Here is a 22,501-nt window from a genome sequence, read left to right on the forward strand (position 1 = left end):
ATTAGTTTGTGGCATTCATGCCTTAAATCCCTATGATTTTTGATACAGAGGGTTAGCACACTGACCAAGAACAAAGAACGATCACTGCCAAAGAACCTAAGAGCACAAGGTCCTCTTGCAGGGCATTGAGAGTAACATTTTTTTAACATTTTCCATCAGGACACATTGCATCTTCTAGTAGCTGAGTAATGTGAATTCAAAATCTGCAATCTAAGCATGCACCTAAATCTGATTCAGTTTGAGATCTTATAAAAGATCTTCAAGGCCCCACATTGTTTGATCTAGATAAGCTAAAGTAACCTGCATTTTACCTCACAAGAAAACAAAAATGTGAGAGAGAAAACCACATATACAATGCTTCAGGGAGCATGTCCACACAGTAACAAGTGTGTGTGGGATGTCATTCCCAAGTCATTGTGGCCTTTTGTATAAAACACACTCCTGAAAACATAGGATCATCTATTTACACAGATATAACCAAATAGCGCCCAAATCTACCCCATGTGTGTTTTCTACTTTGCACATGTGCAGATTAATACACCATTCCCATGCAGGTCATGGCAGAATCTTCTCCACTTTTGTTCTGTCCTGTAGACTGGGCGTCACCAAAGGTCTTAACTTTCAGTCAGTCATCTGATGGCTTACAGCTACTTTGGTCTGTTTTTGTTTGAGTTGGAACATGGAATTATGTTACTTCCAGGCACAGCTCCAGTTTTCTTGTTTTGATTTTAAGCTTTCTTGCAATGAATGAATCACTGAGACAGATATTACCTAAGCAACAAAACTTCAGAACCAACTTGCAGCACCATACTACCAATTACTGTGTCTTTATGACTATTTTACCACTGAAACAGATAAAGGGACATTAAGACAATGAATGCTTTTTTTTTCAAATACCAAGCTGGTAATTTTTGTATTTTATAACATTTATTCCAATTTATGTTTGCATGTGTTTGGTCATTTCTGTTTGCTATATTAACAGAAGAGCTTCAGGGGGGCAAGGGTTCAGAGCCTCTTTTCTTTAGAGTTGGGCACATGTCCCAAACACTACACGTACACAATGCCATTAAGGAGAATTTCTGCATATCTCTCTTATCCTCACACTTTACAAAATAGTGCTTTGCCGGGTGGTGGTGGAGCACACCTTTAATCCCAGCACTCGGGAGGCAGAGGCAAGCGGATCTCTGTGAGTTCGAGGTCAGGCTGGACCGACTACCTCCAAAACAATACAGAGAAACCCTGTCTCATAAAAAACCAAAAAAATAAATAGTGCTTTTTATTAACTCTTTGAGAATTCCTTATATGCATGCACTCTGTTTAGAATCCTTTATCTTTTATTTTTCAGATTATACTATAATTACCACATATCTCATTTTTCCATCTTCCTATGGACCGGTTATCCCACCTCTTGACATCTGCCCAAAGGACTTGACAGCCTACTCCACAGATATTTGGTACTTTTTTAAAAACAGTAACAAACGGACTTAGCAATGATAAAGTTGGAGTAAAATATCAGTATGATAAAAGTTCCAGACAGAAATTTAGTAAAAATATTATACTATCATGATAGAGTTATTCCCAAACTTGAAATCTGTGTTAAATAAGCAATTACTAAGGATTAGGAGATGGCTCACGAGTTAAAGTGCTAGCCGTGCAAGCATGAAGACTGGCATTCAGAGCCCTAAACAGTGTAACTGTCAGGTAGACAAGGGTGCCTCCTTGTAATTCCAATGTTTATAATACAGAGAAAGGATTTCCAGAGCAAACTGAATATCTAAATTAGTCACGTTCATGAACTGGGTTCAGCGAGATGCCCTGTCCAAATGAATAAGGTAGAAAGATGGAAAACTACTGAAGTCAGCATCAGTCAGCCTCCACAAACATGTCTCCATACGTGTGTACATACAAATGAGAACACATATCCACATGAGAAAAAAGAATAAAAGAAAGTCAATAATATAATGCAGATAATGGTATGCAAATGAAGTGAATCCTGTATGCAGCATGACAAATTGAGATGCACCAGTGATAACCTCCAAAACAGAAATGAGACCAGCACGTTACTGAACTTCCATATATCTGGCTGCTATTCAGACAATGAGTTTCAAGACTGAGGGTGCAATTACTAAATGGGACCTCCTGAAACTGAGAAGCTTCTGTAAAGCAAAAGACACAGTCAACATGACAAAAAGGCAGCCCACAGAATCTGAAAAGATATTCACCAACCCCACATCTGACAGAGGGTTGATCTACAAAACTTACAAAGAACTGAAGAAGCTATTCTCTAAAACGCCAAATAACTCACCTAAAAAATGGGGTACAGAACTAAGTAGAGAATTCTCAATAGAGGAGTCTAAAATGGCTGAGAGACACTTAAGAAAGTGTTCAGCATCCTTAGCCATCAGGGAAATGCAAATCAAAACAACTCTGAGATATTATCTTTCTCCTGTCAGAATGGCTATAATCAAAAATACCAGTGACAGTTCATGCTGGAGGGGATGTGGAGAAAGGGGAACACTCCTCCACTGCTGGTGGGAGTGCTAACTTGTACAGCCACTCTGGAAATGAGTATGGAGGTTCCTAAGGAAAATGGGAATCACTCTACCACAAGACCCAGCAATTCCACTCATATGCATATATCCAAAAGAGGCAAATGCATACATCAAGGATGTCTGTTCCACTATGTTCATAGCAGCGTTACATGTAATAGCCAGAACCTGGAAGCAATGGGATACTACCCAGCGGCAGGGGAGGGATGGGGAGAGGCAATCGAATCTTGAAATTTCTAGGCAAATGGATGGCACTAGAAGAAACCATCTTGAGTGAGGTAACCCAGTCACAAAAAGACAAACATGGTATGTACTCACTCATATATGGATTTTAGATATGCATCAGGGGATTGCCAGCCTACAGTCCCACTGCCAGAGTCTGGGAAACAGGGAGTATCCTAAGAGAGAATAGGACAGGATTTCCTAAGCAGATTAGGAGCATGAGATGAGGGGAGAGGGAGCTGGGAGAAAGAGAGGGGGGAAGAGGAGGGAGAAGAGGACATGAGGCAGCAGGAAGGTTGAGTCGGGGAAGAATAGAGGAGAGCAGGATGAGAGATATCATAATAGAAGGAGTCATTAAAGACTTGAGGAGAGATCTGGCACTAGTGCGATTTCCAGAGATCTACAAGGATGACACCAACTGACAATCTAAGCAATAGTGGAGAGGCTACCTTAAATGAACTTCCCCAATAATGAGATTGATAACTGCCTAATATGCCATCCTAGAGCCTTCATCCAGTGGCTGATTAAAATAGAAGCAGACACCCACAGCTAAATACTGAACTGAACTCCTGGAATCCAGTGGCAGAGAGGGAGGAGTAATGTGCAAAGGGGTTAAGACCAGGCTGGTGAAACGCACAGAGACAGCTGATCTGAACAAGGGGGAGCTCATGGACCCTAGAGTGATGGCTGAGAGGCCAGCATGGGACTGATCCAGAACCCCTGAAAGTGGGTGTCAGTGAGGAGATCTCCACAATCTATAGGGCCTTGGGTAGTAAATCAGTATTTATCGCTGGCATATGAATGGACTTTGGGAGCTTATTCCACATGGAGAGTTGCTCTCTCAGCCTAGACACATGGGGGAGAGCTTAGGCCCTGGATGATATGATTGACTTTGGAGATCCTCCATAGAGGGCCCCACCCTCCCTGGGGAAAGGACATGGCATGGGGTGGGGGGTTGGAGGGAGCAGTTGGTGGGGAGTGAAGGAGGGGAGGGAGAGGGAGCTGGGATTGACACATGAAGCAAGTAGTTTCTAATTTAAATAAGAAATAATAATTTAAAAAATCAAAAAACAGAAAACAAAATCAAAAATAAGAATAAGGGTGACACAACTCTTGCTATAAACATTAATATCGCTGAGCATACAACAATGCATAAAATTGAGTAAAGTGAAGTTTGTTTGCCATGAAGTTCATTACTTGAGTATTTTGTTGTTGTTGTTATAAAGCTTAAACTGAATGCAAAGTCCTAAGCAGTCATGGATTACAAGTCATGTCTCCAAAGAAAGCAAGAGCAAAGGAATGCTATTCTGGAAATACGTTGAAACTGGCCAGTCATTCTTCTCTCAAGTTCAGGGGCTTTTAAGAGCTGATTGTCTGCTACTGGGCTCCAGTCGCCAATACCAACCGCACCTCTGTTTTGATCCCTACTGGAGTTCATAATTCTGAAAAAATGTGATAGAGTGTGCTGTTGTTAGTGGATCAAAAGCCTGGTAGATGGATTTCATTAGAACTTGGCAGTAGATCTGACTCACAAAACTACACAGCCACTTCTCCTCATCAGTCACCCAACTTATACTCGGTTATTCACTATAAGGAATGACTTCCAAAATCAGGAGATTGTAGTCATTAAACTAGTTTCATACACTAATCACATTTTAAAAATCTTATATTTTTATGTAAACCCAAGTTTCTGTGGTACAGGAAATGCTCAGCACTACCGTAAGCAAAATTCAATTATGTGAAACATGCACTCAAATTATAAAAACAGAGACACTTGTAAAACTTACATAAAAGAATCCCAGTGGTCCAGATATATATGGCATTTTTATTCCCAAGAGATACTTGACTTGTGAAGTCACAACATGGGTGGCGGCCCCCGTGGTCATGGCGCTGATCACAGGCTCTGTAACTAGGAACGTGGCACTGCCCAGCTGCAGCACAAACATAACCATCTAAAAGGATAGAGGAGAGTTGGGCATCACATTCAGGTGACATCCTTAAGGTTCCTAAGGAGGTGAAATGTCAGACACATTTCTGTTTTATAGTTGCATAGTGACCTGGGTAATGGGTTTCTTTAATTGGATGTAATCGGTATTTGTGTGTTTTTGAGAGTATTACAAGGTTGAGAAGTGACCTAAATTTTCCTAAGTACAGTATGCATGGTTTCATTAAAGTTAACCCGATAGTTTCTACCTTCTGAATATTGACCATTCTTTTTCTTTTCCTTATTAGGCTGCTGGGAATCTAGGCATCAGTGTTGACCAGGCTTCTGTGTTAATTCCTACTGGAGTTCATAATACTGAAAGAATGCAATAAAATATTCTGTTTGAAAGGCAAAATTAGGAAATGGTTTAGAGAAAGACACACTAGAATCAACATGTGGATCTCTGTAGGGAAAATTTCAAATTTTCATTAACATTTTTAAATTTTTAAATTAACATTTGTAATTTTTAAAATGCCCCCAAAGAATCATGATTCACTACTTGATACCCAATAAATGTATAACTTCAAAGGCATTAAGGAAAGAACTTTTTACCTGGGTTTCTGAAAAGTGGGAGCAAAGCCTGACACGATGCCCTGGGAGACTATTCTAAAAGGTTAGTGTTAACTAAGAAGACAACAGATCTGTCTGCAGGTGGGGATCCAGATAGAGACAGACAATAGAGATAGACATGGGAATACAGACAGTGTCTTAGTTAGGGTTCTATTTCTGTGAAGAGACTCATGACCATGCTAACTCTTATAAAGGAAAGTATTTAATAAGGTGGGTGACAGTTTCAGAGGTTTAATTCATCATCATCACGGTGGCATGCAGGCAGACAAGGTGCTGAAACTGAGAGACCTACATCTTGATCAGCAGACAACAGGAAATGGTCTGAGACACTGGACATGGCTTACGCATATGTGAGACCACAAAGCCCACCCCCACAGTGACATACTTCCTCCAACAAGGCCACACCTACTCCAACACAGCCACACATCCTAATAGTGCCACTTTCTATGAGCATATGGGAGCCAATTACATTCAAACCACCACAGACAGGGAATACAGATAGAGACAGGGATACAGATAGAGACAGAGAACACTGATAGGGATGGAGTATGGATGTATTAAGAAAAGGACTTTATAGAAATCACTATAAAAACAATTTCCTTAAACACTGTCTGATGACTGCCAGCATCATCCTCCATTTCAACATAAGTTCATAAGGCAAAAACACACTTCCGCCATTTCTAGGATCATATCTTTTGCCAGAGGACAGAGCAAGGTGACCTTAAAAAGATCTTTGACCATGTAAACCCAGGCACAGGATCAGTAAAAAAATAATTTTTATTAGTTTGAACGTAACACTGAATTATATTTGTGAGTATCCCTCCTAGAAAAGAGAAATAAGTAATGTTTTAATATTAGAATGAAGGTCAAGTCTTAAAATTCCTGTTGGAAAATAAGATTAACAAGAAACCAGAGGGAAGAATAGCAGAGAAATTTCCTGCAATCAGAACGCTAACAATGAGACATAGAAGTTCATAATGCTATCTGCTACACCAGAATATAAATTGCAACATGTGTGACATCTATATTGTGAGAGCATCACAATGCATGTTTGGCTGCCAGCAATAATGCTCTCCTATTAAGTGCAGTTCACTGGGCAGAATCTGGAACATTAGCTTTATGATCCTGTTTTCTCCCACATCCTAAATGTGTGGCTGCAGAAAACCTACTGTAATTCTTTGAACTGACTCATCATCTATAAATTATTATTGGAGTGATGCCCTGTTCATCCTTTAGGGTTCTGGTAAGGTGCTTGTGAAATGATACACAAAAATGCTTTAAAGCCTATGAATCATGCAGGATGGGTAATAAAGAAAGATGTCGTGGAGCATTTCACGTATCTACTCCATGGGAAACTAGCTATCGATTTTAAAAACGCAGACATGGCCACACCATGTTTTTCAACTCTGGAAGCCTTGAAAGAAAGAGCATGCAGAAAGGGTTGACTTTGAGTTGTCGCAGCTTAGCAGCCACCTTTCATTCAGTGTGCGATAAAAGAAGAAGGAGGGCATTAACACAGAAACCAGGCAACCTCCCACTGCCAACAGGAAGAGAAGGCTGTGGTTTCTGTTAACATGCTTTGTTTCAGAAGCCGTATGTTAGTTAAGAAAGCAGAAACAAGACCCTCCTGGGAATTCCAGTGCAACCAAGCTTACGGGTACTCAAGGAACACGGTGATCTTTGTGGCCTCTCTTAACATAGTCTGTTGATTTCCTTCTGCAAATACAATCTTGAAAAACACTGAACCAAGAATTCCCAAGTATCTCTCCATAAGCAAGATCATGAATTCCCATTTTGGTATTAACTCTTTTAGGTCATGACAATGAAATTAGCATATTATTATATTACAGAGAAACCAGAGTTGGGTCTTCATTATATCTAAATGAACCATACATGTAGTTCACATCATTTAAATTCTGGATGCTATCCACATAAATAAAATGCTATGTATGTGTGGAGGGTTGAGAAATTCCTACCTGTGTGACTAAAAGCTAATCATTGTTTTAAGAAGGAAACTTTTTTTTAATCTTTGAAAATCTTTTATTTTTTAAATCTCAGGTGCACAAATTTACATTAATCAGAATCTTTGGCTCACAACACATTTATTTCTTTATCATATGCAGGCATATTTTATTTATTCATTTGTTTTTATAATACAATAATAACAGTAAAGTTGGCAATATATAGAATAAACAATAGAAGCCACAAATAACCAGCTCACCCAATAAAAAAGAACAAAGGCAGAGGCATGGTACTTCTTCAAACTATATAACAGAGTTAATAGTCAGCCTGCTGGGTGGTGGTGGCACCTTTAATCCTAGCACTTGGGAGGCAGAGGCAAGCAGATCTCTGTGAATTTGAGGCCAACCACGTCTATAAAGCACGTTGTAGGATAGCTGGAGCTATTGCATAGAGAAACCCTGTTTTGAAAAAGAAAAAGCAACACAACAAACCCAACCAAACCCAAACCAACCAAACCGAACCAACCAACAACCAATCAAGCAAACAAAACATAGTTGAGTAATCAAAAAGGCATAGCATTGGTACAAAGTTTGACATATAGAACAATGGAATAGAATGGGGAATCAAAAATAACTCCATATGTATGTATATATACACACACAAATATATATGTATATATGTATATATATATATATATATATAGTCAGCTATGTCACAAGGTACAGAAAATATACAAAGGAGAAAAAATGCTTTTAGAAAATGGTGTTGGAAAAAGTAGACATTCATAACCCAGAGAATGAAATTGGTCTCTTCAGAAAACAAAATGGAAATGCTCATGACATTAGTCTTGTCAGTAATTTTAGGACACCAGTTGCACAGAAAACAAAACAAAAAATAAACAATCAGGATTGCACCAAACTAAAAGAGCAAGAAGGAAACTTTTTAAAATGTATTTTTCCTTTTACATCCTAACCCAATTACCCTCCCTCCCCTTCTCCTGCATCCCACCTCCCCCTTTGCCATACCCATTCACTCCTCATAGGGAAGGCCTTCCTTGAGGAGTCAACAAAATCTCACATACAAGGTGAGACAGGACCAAGCCCTTCTGCCCTGTATCATATCTGAGTAAGGTATCCTACCTTAGGGAATGGGCTCCAAAATGCCAGTTCATGACCCTGGTTTAGGTCCTTATGCCAATGCCAGGGAAGAAGCAATCTTTTAAAAGGCTTTTCAGGGACCATCACAATTTCAACTTCTTCTTTTGCTTTATTTCCTAAATTACAAGGTCTGTTCAGATGGGTTGATGTCTTGCCATGCCTGAGAAATCTGCACTGGCCACTAACTGTAACCACCTGAACCACGAACTTCCACTCACAGCTTGGTCATTTCCACAATCTATGCTTCCAAACCGAAAGGTCCAGGACAACTCCAGGGTATCAAAAGAGCCCAACCATTTCAAATGCTAAGAACATTGGACTCTACTAAGCCACAGGAATCAGAAACAAGGGCCTACCCTCTTTTCAAACACCACAGACTCAACTATTATAATGTGCTATGTGCCCACATATCTATGTCTTTAAAACACCCTGACAGCAAGGGACAAGAGTTTGGAAGAGAGAGCTCTTGAGTGGAAGGACAACAGGTCCCTCAAGAACTCTTTCTGACATGGACCACTGGGCAGGAATAACAAGCATGGGGGAGACAGTACTTTCATCTGTCTTCTCTTTTCTGTATTTTCAAGTTGTTGGAAACCTTAATGTACTTACTGTATCTATAGTCTTACCTTTTCAAGAGTGTCATATAAAAGAAATCTTTACACTATTTATTTTTACTTAAGATATAAATAGAAGATTCATGCAGGTCTTTGAGTATTTGAACATGTTCCAAGATCAATGGCAAATATGAGAAGGAGGAGAAAGGGAGGCATGCAAAGAGAGGATGGGCAAAGACAGAAGCAGGAAAAGGAGAGTATTAAGACCTCATGGAGCCCAGACTGATATCTGGGAAACCAGCATAGGACCGATCCAGGCCCCCTGAATGTGGATGTCAGTTAGGAAGCCTGGGCAATCTATGGAACCTCTAATACTGGGTCAGTATTTATCCCTAAGATATAAATGGGCTTTGGGACCATTCTTTTTGTTTAAACAGAAAAGTGGAGATGTTGGGTAAGTCCTGTGTATTTGTCAATAAAGCACTGTTGGCCAATAGGGAACCAAGATAGGTGGAACTTGGAGTCCAGGAGGACTCTGGGAAGGAGAAACACAGCAAGTCAAGATGTAGCTACCAGAGGGGTCAGAAGTCCGGACTGCTTTCTCCGGTAAGAGAAATACTTAGACGGGTTAAATACTTAAGTCAGAGCTAGCCAGTAAGAAACAAGCAAGGCCAACAGTGCTTTATTGACAAATACACAGGACTTCCCCAACAGGGAGCTCATTCCACATAGAGGAATCTCAGCCTAGACACATGGGGGAGGGCCTAGACCCTGCTTCAAATGATATGACAGACTTTGAAGATTCCCGCATGGAAGACCTTACCCTCCCTGTCGAGCAAAAAGAGGATGGGATGGGGATTGGTGGGGGCAGGGGAGGAGGGAAGGGAGAGGGAACTTGTTTCTCATTTAAATAAAAAAGAAAAAATAGCCCCTCTTCCCATCTTCTAAACTGTACCAGTTCATTTATGGGGGAGCTGATCTGGCACACAGAGACTGATAATCTAAAACCTAAATGCAACAAATTCTGGAACAGTGCAGCTTTAGAAAGTGAACCTTCAAGTTCATCTTCAAAGTTTACAAATGTAAACTGGAGATTCTTGAGAATATTTCATTTAGGGCATATTTTACATTAAGAATTTTGAAGCTCCTTTTACCAATATGTTCTGGTTAATCAAATAGCCGAGTGATATCTAATGAGAGCATAGATTTCATACAATATGATGCAGGAGTTCACAGCAATACTAATGTTCTAGATTAATGCTTAAACCTCTGACATGCATTATCAAGGTTCACTAGCAAGGTAGTATTTGATCATGTCTATATAAAAGCCATATGTTCTATATAAAATAAATGTATTTCAGATTTGAGTCCATTCTTTTCAAGTGATCTTCAAACATTTTTTAAATTTGACTAGAAAATAACTATATGTTCATATGAATGTGATATAACATGCATTTCAGGTGGTGTTGCCATTCTTGATATCTGGCCTATTCACTATGGCAAATCACTTACACGCCCATTCTGTAAGAACTTATGGAATACCCAGTACGAGAAAGACATAGCATAGTTGCAGATTATAGTATTTAATACATGGTTCACACATCAAAATATTAAATAAGGAAAGGTGAAATGAAGAAGTTACGAAACAGGAGTGTGAATTGGGACCATAAAAAATGAACAAAAGTGTTTGGAAACTAAAGTCTGAAAAGCTTTGAAAGTGGAACTTAAAAGGTTAGTAAACCCTATGGTGTTTGTGGAACAGTATATACAGGCTAGGAGAAAGAACAAATAATTCATGACAGTAGGACAACCAAGTGTTACATAAGCTTGGTGAATCTGTGTGGACATAGGATTTGAGAGGGATAAAAAGAGCATGTGTGCATGTGTACATACATGTAGAGATAATAATGAAAATGGAGACAGTAACTTTTGGAGGACAGGCATGGGAGGAGTTGGGGGAGTGAGTGCTGTAGGTACAGTCTCAAGTACAGTGGAGGAACTGAGAGAGCACTGAGTGTGATGTAGCTTCAGTGCTCAGGTGCAGTGGAAGGAGTTGGGGAAGGATTGGAGGTGATGTAGATGCAGTGAGTGCTATGTACAATAGGAGGAGATGGGGGAGTGGGAGTGATACAGCTACAGTGCTCATGTACAAAGTTTTCAAAGGAATTGAAAATTAAAATTAAGAGTTGTGAAAATTGAAAACAGATTATTTGTAGGAAAAACAAGATGGAAAATAACAAGAGTGAAAATTAATACTTCCTATTTTAATTATCTTGTAGAACCTGTAATAATCAAATATTATGGTATTGTCATGAAAATAAACATATAGACTCATGGGACTGAGAGAAGAATCCAGAAATAAACCTCTTGTGCATATGATCAAGTGATTATTAGTAAGAATTTTAGTTTCTTCAATGGATAGAAAGACTATTCCTTTTGACAAATTTTGTAAGAAGAGCCATATACAGAAACAAAAGAAAGACTTTGAGGCAATGGCCCACTTTCAGAGTGGTAGGTTACAAACAAGACAAGATTAACTATGGTGATATATAGAGTTGGAAATATCAGTATGAACTCTTTTCTAGCTTAATTTAAATAGAATAGATAACATATGCTTACACATAGAAATGGTTAAATATATAAGTATATACACACTTTTCCTTGATGTAAAATGAAACCAAAAAAATCCCATTAGCAATGCACATACCCCGTGCCAGGGTCTTTGCTTCACTTATACCCTTCACTGATAAAAGGAAACAGATATCCTTAGAGGAAAGTCTGGGCCTAGAACTGGGGTAGGGTCATAATACTAAAACTGTAGATCAACTTTTATAGTAACAAGTAAAGGAATGTTAGATAAATTTTAAAAATGTGTCAGGGCTCAAATCCCAGAAACCAACAAGAGCTCCCAATGCCCTAGGCTGGAGCAAAATAATCATATTACTAGATGATAAAAGGAACATCATTGAGTCCATATTGATATAAATGATTTACTAAATACATGGAGAAGAATAGGCAGATGTCTTCTGCAGACTCCCAAACATTTAGGCAGATTGTCCCCACACCTTAACTCCTAATTTATTATAACCCCCACTCAAAAGTAGGCTATGTGGCTGGAGAGATGGCTCAGTTAATAGAAGCATGAAGATATCAGGACTGATCCTCAACACCCATGCAAGAAGAGATATGATGTATGTAATCCCAACTGTAGCAAAACAGAGACAGGCTGATCCCTGGAGTTCACTGTCATCTAGCTTTATGTAGAGACTCTGTCTCAAAAACCAATGGGGGAAGCAACTGAGGATGAACTAGTAGTGTCCATCTCTGGTCTCTACACACATTGGCATTGATGAACACATTTTCTTTCACACCCACAAACACATTTATCTCTTCTCTGTGTGTTTCTCTCATGAATACACATATGCACACACAGAGAGTTTATTTTTAAACTCTTAAAAGTGAGTAGGACATGCACTTTGACTTACAACAAAGTAGCAAGGAAAGGTGAGTAAACAGAACACTTTTCACTGGAGAATCCCCACAAACACTGCCTAAACCAGGCAATCAAACTAATAACAATGATGTTGTGTTAGTGTATATTATTGAGGGAGAATGTCTCTTTTCCTTACTGAAATATAGTATCCTAGGTGAGAACTGTTACAGTATACAGAATGTTAGATTAAAATCCAGGAAATAGGTGGGCGTATCGCATATGAACTGTAGCTAAGAGCTGTATATCAATCTGGTTTATCAATTGTGACAAGAATGCCATACTAAGATGTTAACAGAAGCAATTGACTAGGATAGAAGACAACCCCATAAAACTTTTTAAAAATCCTAAAGGAAAAGTTACATTAAAAGAAGAAAAGCTTCTCTATCTCTCCCACAGAATTTGCTGACAAATCACCATTTCTTCCTTGCCTGTGTGCAAGGGGCTTAAGAATGTCCTGAGTCCTGACGCATGGCACTAGGTGAAAGAAGGACTCTAGTAGCACCAAATATCTGGAGGTCCGAGGTACGACATATGCATAGAAAATCACACCAAGAGAAAGACATTGAGTACACATTTGCAATGAGCACAAAACAAAACTGTGCTGCCACCTAGGACTATAAACAACCACAGGTAAACTCCCTAGGTCACCAAAAACACACTTGAAAGTTGAAGGAAAGCTAACAGTCAGGGCCCAAGACCCAGGAACCAACAAAAGAACTCCCAAGGCCTAAGGCTAGAACAAAATAAGCATAGTATTGGATTTTAAATAAATATCCTTGAATACCATTGGTATAAATAATTAACTAAATACATGGGAAAGAATGGGCAGATGTCTTCTGCTTAATTCCCAGCATTTATGGCATTGTTCCCATGCCTTAATTTCCCATTTACTATAACATCCACTCAAAAACAGGCTATGTGATAGGGAATATGATCAAAGTACATTACAGATATGTACGAAAATGCCGTAATGGAACGTATTACTACGTATAATGAATAAGTTCTTATAAAAGCTTTAAGAAAGGAATACTGCAGGAGAGGTTTTGAATTGCCTGTTACACTTGAAGTATTCAAGACAGAACATAATTAGAAATGATTCCAGAAATGGACAGTATAGATGTACAATAGTTCAGCAAGGTCATGTGGAGAGGACACTCTGCTAGTCAAGAGAGAATAGCAGAAAACATAGCAAGAAGTGTTGAAGTCAGAACACATTTCAAAGCATTTAAAAGGGAGTTTCTCAGGAACAAGTGACATCACTCTTCCATACGCTTATTAAACACCTAATTTTGCCAAGACTCATGCAGATCTGGTTCCTAATCAGAGTCATGCTTTGGTAGAGTTGATCTAATGTTAGAATGTGAAGCAGTTATTTAAAAGGTGAGCATGAGAGGAGTGGCCAGAGTAAGAAAAACACACCTGCTAAACCGTAGAGAAAGAGGAAGAACAACAGAAAGATGCTCTTAATTACATCTCAGGCAAACTCAGCATATGTTTGGCAAACATGGCTTGACTTTTCTATGCCACAGGATGTATCAGATATTCACTTGCTTTGAGAATCTTTCTATTGCAATTCCATGGTTTAAGAGTAGGACATAATATATTTGGTTGTCAGAACTTCCATGACAAAACTAAATGAAACCAGAGACCATGGGGGGTCGGAAGTGCCAGGGATGTGCTGTTCGGCTCTTATGCCTTCCTTTCTACTTTAGCCAAAGGGCAACAGGAAGAGAAAGGACCATGTTATTAAGAGACACAGTAGTGTACAGAGTTGAGGGTAATGTAGTTGTATTCTGAATTTCCATCATATATGGGAATAACTGTGAACAGAAGTAGGAGATTCTGCTGACTAGGCTGGTATATTCAATCAGAATGGATCTAGTAGAATATATGACCAACTTAGAAAATTGTAAGCTTTTTTAACCTCCTTCAATAAAAACTGCTGTACAATTTAAGGATAAAGAATGATTTCTTGTCCTTTATTAAAAAAAAATAGGAGGCAAAAAATAAAGGCAAATCTGAAAAGGTAAAAAAAAACCCTTCATTTAATTTTGGTTATTTAACATAGTGAAGCCACTAACATTCAATTGGCCTTTTCCATCTTTAATTTCTTTAACTCATGGTTATAAAGCACCAGCTGCTGGAATCAAGGAAGTAAACAGTCTATGTTCCACAGAGGCCCACAGTGGATGGTGGAAGCCAAACATGCAAACATTGTTTTCTGGGATCAAGGGGCCTCAGCAGGAAAGGAATGAGCAGTGCCTCATGGGAACACAAAGTTACATAACCACATCTAGTGACAGAGGGAGGAGCCCTACATGTAGCTGGACAAAAACATTTACCAACTGAGTAAGCATGGATCCCAGATTTCTGCCTACCTCCCAGTGTGAGCCTGGAGCTCAGGCTGCTGGGACGGTACAGGAAGTGACATGTGGAAGGAGCAAGAGCAAAGCTGTACCAGAAGACAGTGGCCTATTTTTCCCTCTTTCTCTTCTCAGTACCAGCTTGGAAAACTAGCCTGGTGGTACACACCTTCAGTCCCAGCAATGGGAGGACCAAGGGAACACAGTGAGTTCAAGGACAGCCTGAGCTACACAGTGAGAATAAAAAATAAATAAATAAGACTATAAGCTGTGCAAGATAGCAGTCATAAGAATATAGACTATAATACAGATTCTACTATGCCATCTCTATTGTAATTTAAGAAAGGAGGCTTGAGAAAGAAAGACACCATGTGACAGGGTTTAAGCAGAATGAGATTAGGGAAAGGGATCAAAAAAGGGGAAAGTGATCTTGCGGCCTTCCCCTTCTCGGGGGACCATGTATCTCTCTCTCTCTCTCTCTCTCTCTCTCTCTCTCTCTCTCTCTCTCTCTCTCTCTCTCTCTCGGGGGACCATGTATCTCTCTCTCTCTCTCTCTCTCTCTCTCTCTCTCTCTCTCTCTCTCTCTCTCTCTCTCTCGGTCCTCCTTGTTTCTTTCTCTAGGGTTTTGAATTGTAGGCTGGTAATCCTTTGGTCTCTATATAATATGCACATATGACTGAGTACATTCCATGTTTGTGTTTTTGTGACTGGGTTACCTCACTCAAGATGGTTTCTTCTAGTTCCATCCATTTGCATGTGAATTTCAAGATTCCATCGTTTTTTTGTTTGTTTGTTTGTTTGTTTTTTAACCACTAAGTAGTACTCCAATATGTAAATGTACCACATTTTCTTTATCCATTCTTCAGTTGAGGGGCATCTTGGTTGCTTCCAGGTTCTGGCTTTTACAGATAATGGTGCTATGAACATAGTTGAACAGATGCCCTTGTGGTATGAGTATCACTTGGGTATATGTGGAAGAGTAGAATTGCTGGGTTGGGAGCATGGGGGAAGGAGAAGGGAGGCAGGAAAGAGTGGAGGGAAGAAGGGAAAGGGGAAGGAAAACATGAGGGATCAAGAAGGTTGAGTTGGGGGAAGGACAGAGAAGGAGAGCAAGGAAAGAGATACCTTGATAGAGAGAGCTATTATGGTGTTAAAGAGAAACATGGCACTAGGGAAATTCGCAGGGATCCACAAGGATGACCCCAACTAAGAATAGTGTAGAGGCTACCTTAAATGCCTTTCCCCTAAAATGAGATTGATGACTTCCTCAAATGCTATCATAGAGCATTCATTCAGTAGCTGATAGAAGCAGAAGCAGAGATTCACAGCTAAGCACTGAGCCAAACTGCTGCAGTCTAGTTATAGAGAGGGAGGAGTGATGAGCAAAGGGGTCAAGACCTTGCTGGGGAAACCTACAGAAACACTGACCTGAGCAAGTGTGAATTCACAGACTCCAGACTGACAGCTGGGGAACCTACATAATACTGAACCAGGCCCTCTGAATGCAGGTATCAGTTGGGGATCTTGGGCAGTCTTTGGGGCCACTGACAGTGGAACCAGTATTTATCTCTATAGAGTATGAACTGGCTTTCTGGAGTCCATTCCCAATGGAGGGATACTCTCTCAGCTTAGATACATGGGAGAGGGCCTCGGTCCTGCCTCGAATGATGTAGCAGACTTTGATGATCCCCCATGGAAGGTCTCTCACCCTTTCTAAGGATTGAATGGGAGGTGAGATGGGTGGTTGGTGGGGAAGTGGGAGGATGAAAGGGAGAGAGAACTGGAATTGGTGTGTAAAATAAGATTTTTAAATTTAAATTAAAAAAACTTTTTTAAAAGGGTTAAAGTGGAGGTTGGGAGATCGGCCTTTGGGGACAGGAACAGCAGAAGAGACGAAAGAGGGGGCAGAGAGAGAGACAGAGAGAGAAAGAAAGAGAGGGGGAACAGACAGAGAGAGGCAGAGAAAGAGAGAGTAGGATAGGAGGTGGGCAGGACCCTTTTAAAAGGGAACATAGTGAATGGGCACAGGTGGTGCTCTTAGTGGCTGCAGCTGAGAACATTTCCTGTCAGAACTCCTAAGGCAGGTCAATACAGATGCCTGAATACTAACAATCTCCAACTTCTAACATTCTGTATAAAAAGCTTAAAGGTGGTTGTCATTAGTAAAGTACTTGCCTGAGTTTGATCACCAGACTCTACTCATTGTTAGCAATAGTTGGGTACAGTGCCACACATTTGCAATCCAGCACTGGGGAGGCAGAGACAGATCCCTGAAGCTCACAAGCCAATCAGCCTAGCCTACTTAGCAAGTTTCAAGTCAGCCAGAGACTGTTTCAAAATTCATGGTGGATGCTAACAGAGAAATAATACTAATGTTGTCCTGTTGTCTGAGCACATACATGCACATGTACACATGTGAGCAATACACACATACATGCACAGATACACAAAGACTATATAAACCACTCTACCTATTGGTATCTTTATGTGTATAATAGGGTATACTACTCATTTTCAGATGTCAGTGAGGCCTAAGTGTCTACCATATATGGTAGACAGCAAAGACTCTTTAAAATGAGAAATTTTCCCTTTTATACCTTTAAGAATGTTATAATTCTAAATTTATTTGGCTTATGACTTAGGTCTTTCAGGTACAAACATAGTAGATAGATTTCAACCAAACAGAATAATGATTTCCTGACTCAAATGGCTGTGAACAATGGAACACTATCAAAGAGACTGAATCATCCTCCACCTTTACAAAAAAAAAAACAAAAAAGCTGATGATTTTCAGAAAAGACTATGATACATGGGAAAGAGAGGGTAAATAGCTTTTATATTCAGTCGTTCTGTCCTCATGAGCATCTTGTTTAATATGCCAACAATGGTTAGTGCAAAACTACAAGTAGGTAGAACGTCTACTTAGGACTATAGTTTGTCATCCCTGAAGACTTAAGACCATATGTTTCTAGAAGACACTGGTGCAATAACACTGGACTTTGTCACTAAACACCCGCCCACCCGCCCCCCCTAGTGTCACCAGTGTTTATGCAACTGTAAAAACAAAGGGACTATATATGCCTTGTCCTCCAGGGCAGAAAATCTTGCTCTGTGGTTGCTTCAGGAAAGTAGAGCTTGGGAAAATTTCCAAAATTAAATGGGCAAATGACAGTCCTAGGCCTCTAAATTCTTGGAAAAAGAAACAGGCCAAGTGTCCATCCTGGAGACTAGTAAAGGCTACAGAGACATCAACGGCTCTGAACGTGCAATGGCTTTTATTGAGTGCTTGCTTCTCTACAGAAACAATATGTTGATCCTGCACCTCAAAAGTTGAGCCCTGAAGTGATTAGCTTGTTCTTGAGTGTGTAAGCAAGTAAAGAGGAGATGCTTCACTACTTCTGGCTATTGGTTAGAAAGCTTGTTTATCTTATTCTTCTGTGTTTCCTCTAAAGTAATATTAATAATGTATAGTTATATCAGTTACACTAAAGAATGCACCCTAGAGATAGAGATGATAGAGAGGCTGGGGAGATGAGTCAGTGACTAAGAGTGCTTTCTGAGCAAGCCTGAGGACCTGTGTTCAAATCCAGTACTCACATTAAAAAGCCAGTGCTATGGAAGAGTCAAGAGGATCACTGAATTGGTGGCTATCAGCCAAGCTCCAGGCTCAGTGAGAAAATCTCTCGAGGAAGTAAATCAGAGAATGACTGAGTAGGACCCCTGATGTACTCCTCTGGCTATATGTATGATCAGGCATTTGCACTTGGGCACACACATATGCACATGCATTCACATACAATGAGAAAATGGTTCAATGAATAAAGAGCCTACATACAAACATGAGGACCACACTTCAGCTCCCTGGCACATATGTGTCAGGTGGGCAAGATGGCGCACCCTTAATTACAACCCATGGGAGATGGCGAAAGGGCATCCCTGAAGCAAAAGTCTATCTAGATGGGCCACATCAACAAGCTCTGCTGTTATGTGAAAACATCCTGCCTCAAATAGTGGAGAAAAAATGAGAAAGACACCAAATGTCAACCTCCAACCTCCACATGCACGCAAACACATGCATGTGAGTATCACAAACATGCCGACACACTTGAATGCCACACACACACTGCAAAAAGATGTGGATGATAGAAAGCATTAGCATTGCTATCGATTTAGTTACTGTATTGTGCATTCCTTCCTAAGAAACAATTGTGATGATACTAGATAATCACCAGCAGTAAGTGATGCCTGGAGACAGAAGCGGGTCAGTGACTGCTATGGAGCAAGGGTGGAGTTGTTTGTAAAGAGTGAGAGGAAATGTTTACAAATGGTTCAGAAAAAAATGGGTGTGTGCAACAGATATGTGTGCCCGACACTATGATTATGTTGATTATGATTTCGTCGATACATATAGATATGAAATTTAATCAAACTATACTTTCTAAAAGTATGAAATTTAGTGTATGACAATTACACCTCACTAGAACAGTTTTTAAAAGGCCAACACTCTAATTTATAGCACCAACACATTATATTCCTGTGATTGCACAATTTTTATACAGTATAAATAAAGTGGTGAGGAGGAGGAGAGAGTTGACACTGTTTGAATGACTATGAGGCAGAGGCACACACTCATAGAGACAGATGGAGAGAGAAAAAAGAGAGAGAGAGAAAGAGAAAACCAAATAGCTACAAACACATTATTCATGCAAAGGTGATCTACAATATGAATGAATCATTCTGAGAGTAGGAATGATCAACTAGGTAAGATTTAAAAGATTAATAACAGTAAGAAGGTAGAAGTCATCACTGTACACAGATTTGTAGCCTCTAAAATTATCAGCCATTTTTTTTCATAGGCTCACAAAACATTCAATACTAAAGTTCATCATTAAAATAAATAAATTAGGCAATACAATCAACACTCCTTGAATACAAATGCAGTTGCACTACAAACTCCTAAGCTGAAAAGCACAAAAGGCCCATTCACATAAGAAAAAAAAACAAAATAATTTAAATCTTTCAAATAATTGTTCAGTTACAAAAGAAATACAAGCTGAAATCATGGGAACTTTATTTATAAAAATACATTGAAAGCAAAGTTCCAAATTAGAACCCACAGGATACATACTAAGTAATAAGTAAAGGAAATGCATAGCACTAACACTTTTAATCAATAAACAAAAACATAATAATTAATTTATAAGCTGAAAATAAAAAGTAAACAAGTACTCCCCTGATAGTCAAGGAAGGAAATAATAAATATTGAAAGATAAAGCAAAAAGAGGGACAGGAAAAAAAATCTATATACTATTCCAAAGTCATAGTAAAACATAAAATATGCTTAGAAACATGACTCTTCCCAAATGATCATTTCTTCTTAACTACTGAGTTAAATAATACTGCAAGTGAGAAAATGCCATCTGAAGATTCTAAATGTTAGATTGTAAAAACAATGTTTGCCTTAAAGAATATACAAAGAACAATCCAGGACCTAGAGGAAAGTCAAGAAAAACATCAGTAAAATTGATGAGAAAAAAATCAGAAGTATAGCTAAAAATAAAATTAAAAAAAAAGCACAGAAAGAAAAGTAATGAGGGTAATTAAGAATTTTTAAAAACTAAATAGAAATATAGAGTTTCAATGGCCCAAATAAAAAGCACAGCTAAAATCATCAACAGTAGAATCAAGTAAGCATACAAATAATATCAGGCATGGAAGACAAGATCAAGGAAGTACTAATCTCAAATATCAGTACAGGAAGAAAGAATATGTGAGTGTGTATTCTAGAGAAACAAGTAGTTGTCCAAACACAAGAGACATTTAGAACCCCCAAAAGACATGACCACAAAGCAACCTTCTCTTCAAAGTATCACAGTAAAGCCATCAAAAACACAAAGTAGAGAGGCTGGAAAGATGGTTCAGTGGGTGTAAATTCTTGTTCTACAAACAAGAAGAATTGAATTCAAATCCTAGCAGCTATGTTTAAAAAAAAAAGAGGAGTCATGACAAACGTATTCACACAACCCCAGGACTTAGAATAGAGGCATCTAGGTCCTGAGAACTTGATAACCAGATAGTCCTGATGCAACAGTGAGCTTCTCTTGCAGCAAGAGACCCTGTCTCAGGCGAAAAGGTGGAGAACAACAGAGGAAAACACCTGATATTCCGCTATGCACACGCGCGCGCGCACGCACACACACACACACACACACACACACACACACACACACACACACCCTCCAAAACTAAAAAGAAAAATGCACAATAGAAAAATAATGTTCAAGGTTGTGAGAAAAATAAAGGCAAAATACATTAGCTCCTAAATTAACAAAATCCAAGAAAGAATGGAATGAAATATTTGCAATCTCAGAGAGGAAACAGCTATCAACAGGACAGCTGTCTCCATCAAATCTAACTTTAAAAGCTGATGGCAAAATAAACAAATATCAAGACAAACACAAACTAAGGCAGTTCAGGACCTACAAGCCAACACTTTAGATGGTATCCAAAGAAGAACTTCACAAAGCTTAGGGAAAAATTAATTTATGAGGAGGAGATGAACAGAAGAGAGCTAGGATGAAATCCATAATGTCCAGCACAGTAAATCAGGAAACCTTTAATACAATAGGAGTGAAAAATAATAATAACCCAAAATGCAAAAAGTCTACACTTCCCAACAAAGACATACAGACTAGGAATAGTTTGTTGTTGTTTATAAACAATGGCACTAGGAAAATTCTCAGAAATTCACAAGGATGACCCCAGCTAAGATCCTAAGCATTAGTGGAGAGGGTGCCTGAACTGGCCTTTCCCTGTAATCAGATTGATGGCTACCTTAATTATCATCATAGAACTTTCATCCAGCAACTGATGGAAGCAGATGCAGAGATTCACACTAAGCATTGGGCCCACACCCACAGTCCAGTCAAAGAGAGGGAGGAACAATAATATGAACAAAGGGGTCATGACCATTTTGGGGAAACCCACAAAGACAGGTAACCTGAACTAGTGGGAGATCACTGACTCTGGACTGATATCGGGGAACCCACATAGGCCCTTTGAATGTTTGGCTTGGAAGTCTGTGGGGCCCCTGGCAGTGGGACCAGAATCTATCCTTAGTGCTTGAACTGGCAGTTGGGAGTCTTATTCTTTTTTTTTTTTTTTTTTTTTTTTTTGAGAAATACCTTGCTCGGCCTAGATATGGGGGGAGAAAGGTTGGTCCTGTCCCAAAGTGATGTGCCAGACTTTATTGACTCCCTTGGGAAGCCTTACTCTCACTGAGGAGTGGTGGGAAGGAGGAAGTTAGGAGGAGCAGGACTAGGGGAGGGAGTGGGAACTGGGATTGGTACGTAAAATGAGAAAAGATTGTTTTAAAATAAAAAGTGATCAAACAAAACAAAACAAAGCAGGTCTAACTGTCTGTTGGATATATATATATATATATATCTCCTTAGGAAAGGCACTCCCAGAATGAAAGTCCAAGGAGTGAAGTCAATCAACAATAAAAGCCAAAAATAAGACAGCACAGCTATTTTACCCAATAAAATTTAAATTAGAAACAAGCTTGCTTCACATGTCAATCTCAGCTCCCTTTCCCTCCCTTCCTCCCCCGCCCCCCCAACAGACCCTCCAGCCCCCCACCCAATC

At 39.4% G+C, this 22,501-nt stretch overlaps 1 protein-coding gene across 4 annotated transcripts in view; it reads right to left on the reverse strand.

Moving 5' to 3' along the window:
• Slc26a7 (solute carrier family 26 member 7) overlaps nucleotides 1-22,501 on the reverse strand; it is a 112,193-nt gene that overhangs the window by 51,008 nt on the left and 38,684 nt on the right. For all 4 annotated transcript variants that reach the window (XM_040741155.1, XM_040741152.1, XM_013110969.3 and 1 more), the window contains exon 5: nucleotides 4,559-4,723. In XM_040741155.1, coding sequence (XP_040597089.1) covers nucleotides 4,559-4,723 — 165 coding nt within the window. The remainder of the gene's footprint in view (nucleotides 1-4,558; nucleotides 4,724-22,501) is intronic.

Source organism: Mesocricetus auratus, unplaced genomic scaffold, assembly GCF_017639785.1.
Source record: "Mesocricetus auratus isolate SY011 unplaced genomic scaffold, BCM_Maur_2.0 Super-Scaffold_6730, whole genome shotgun sequence".
NCBI lineage: Eukaryota > Metazoa > Chordata > Mammalia > Rodentia > Cricetidae > Mesocricetus > Mesocricetus auratus.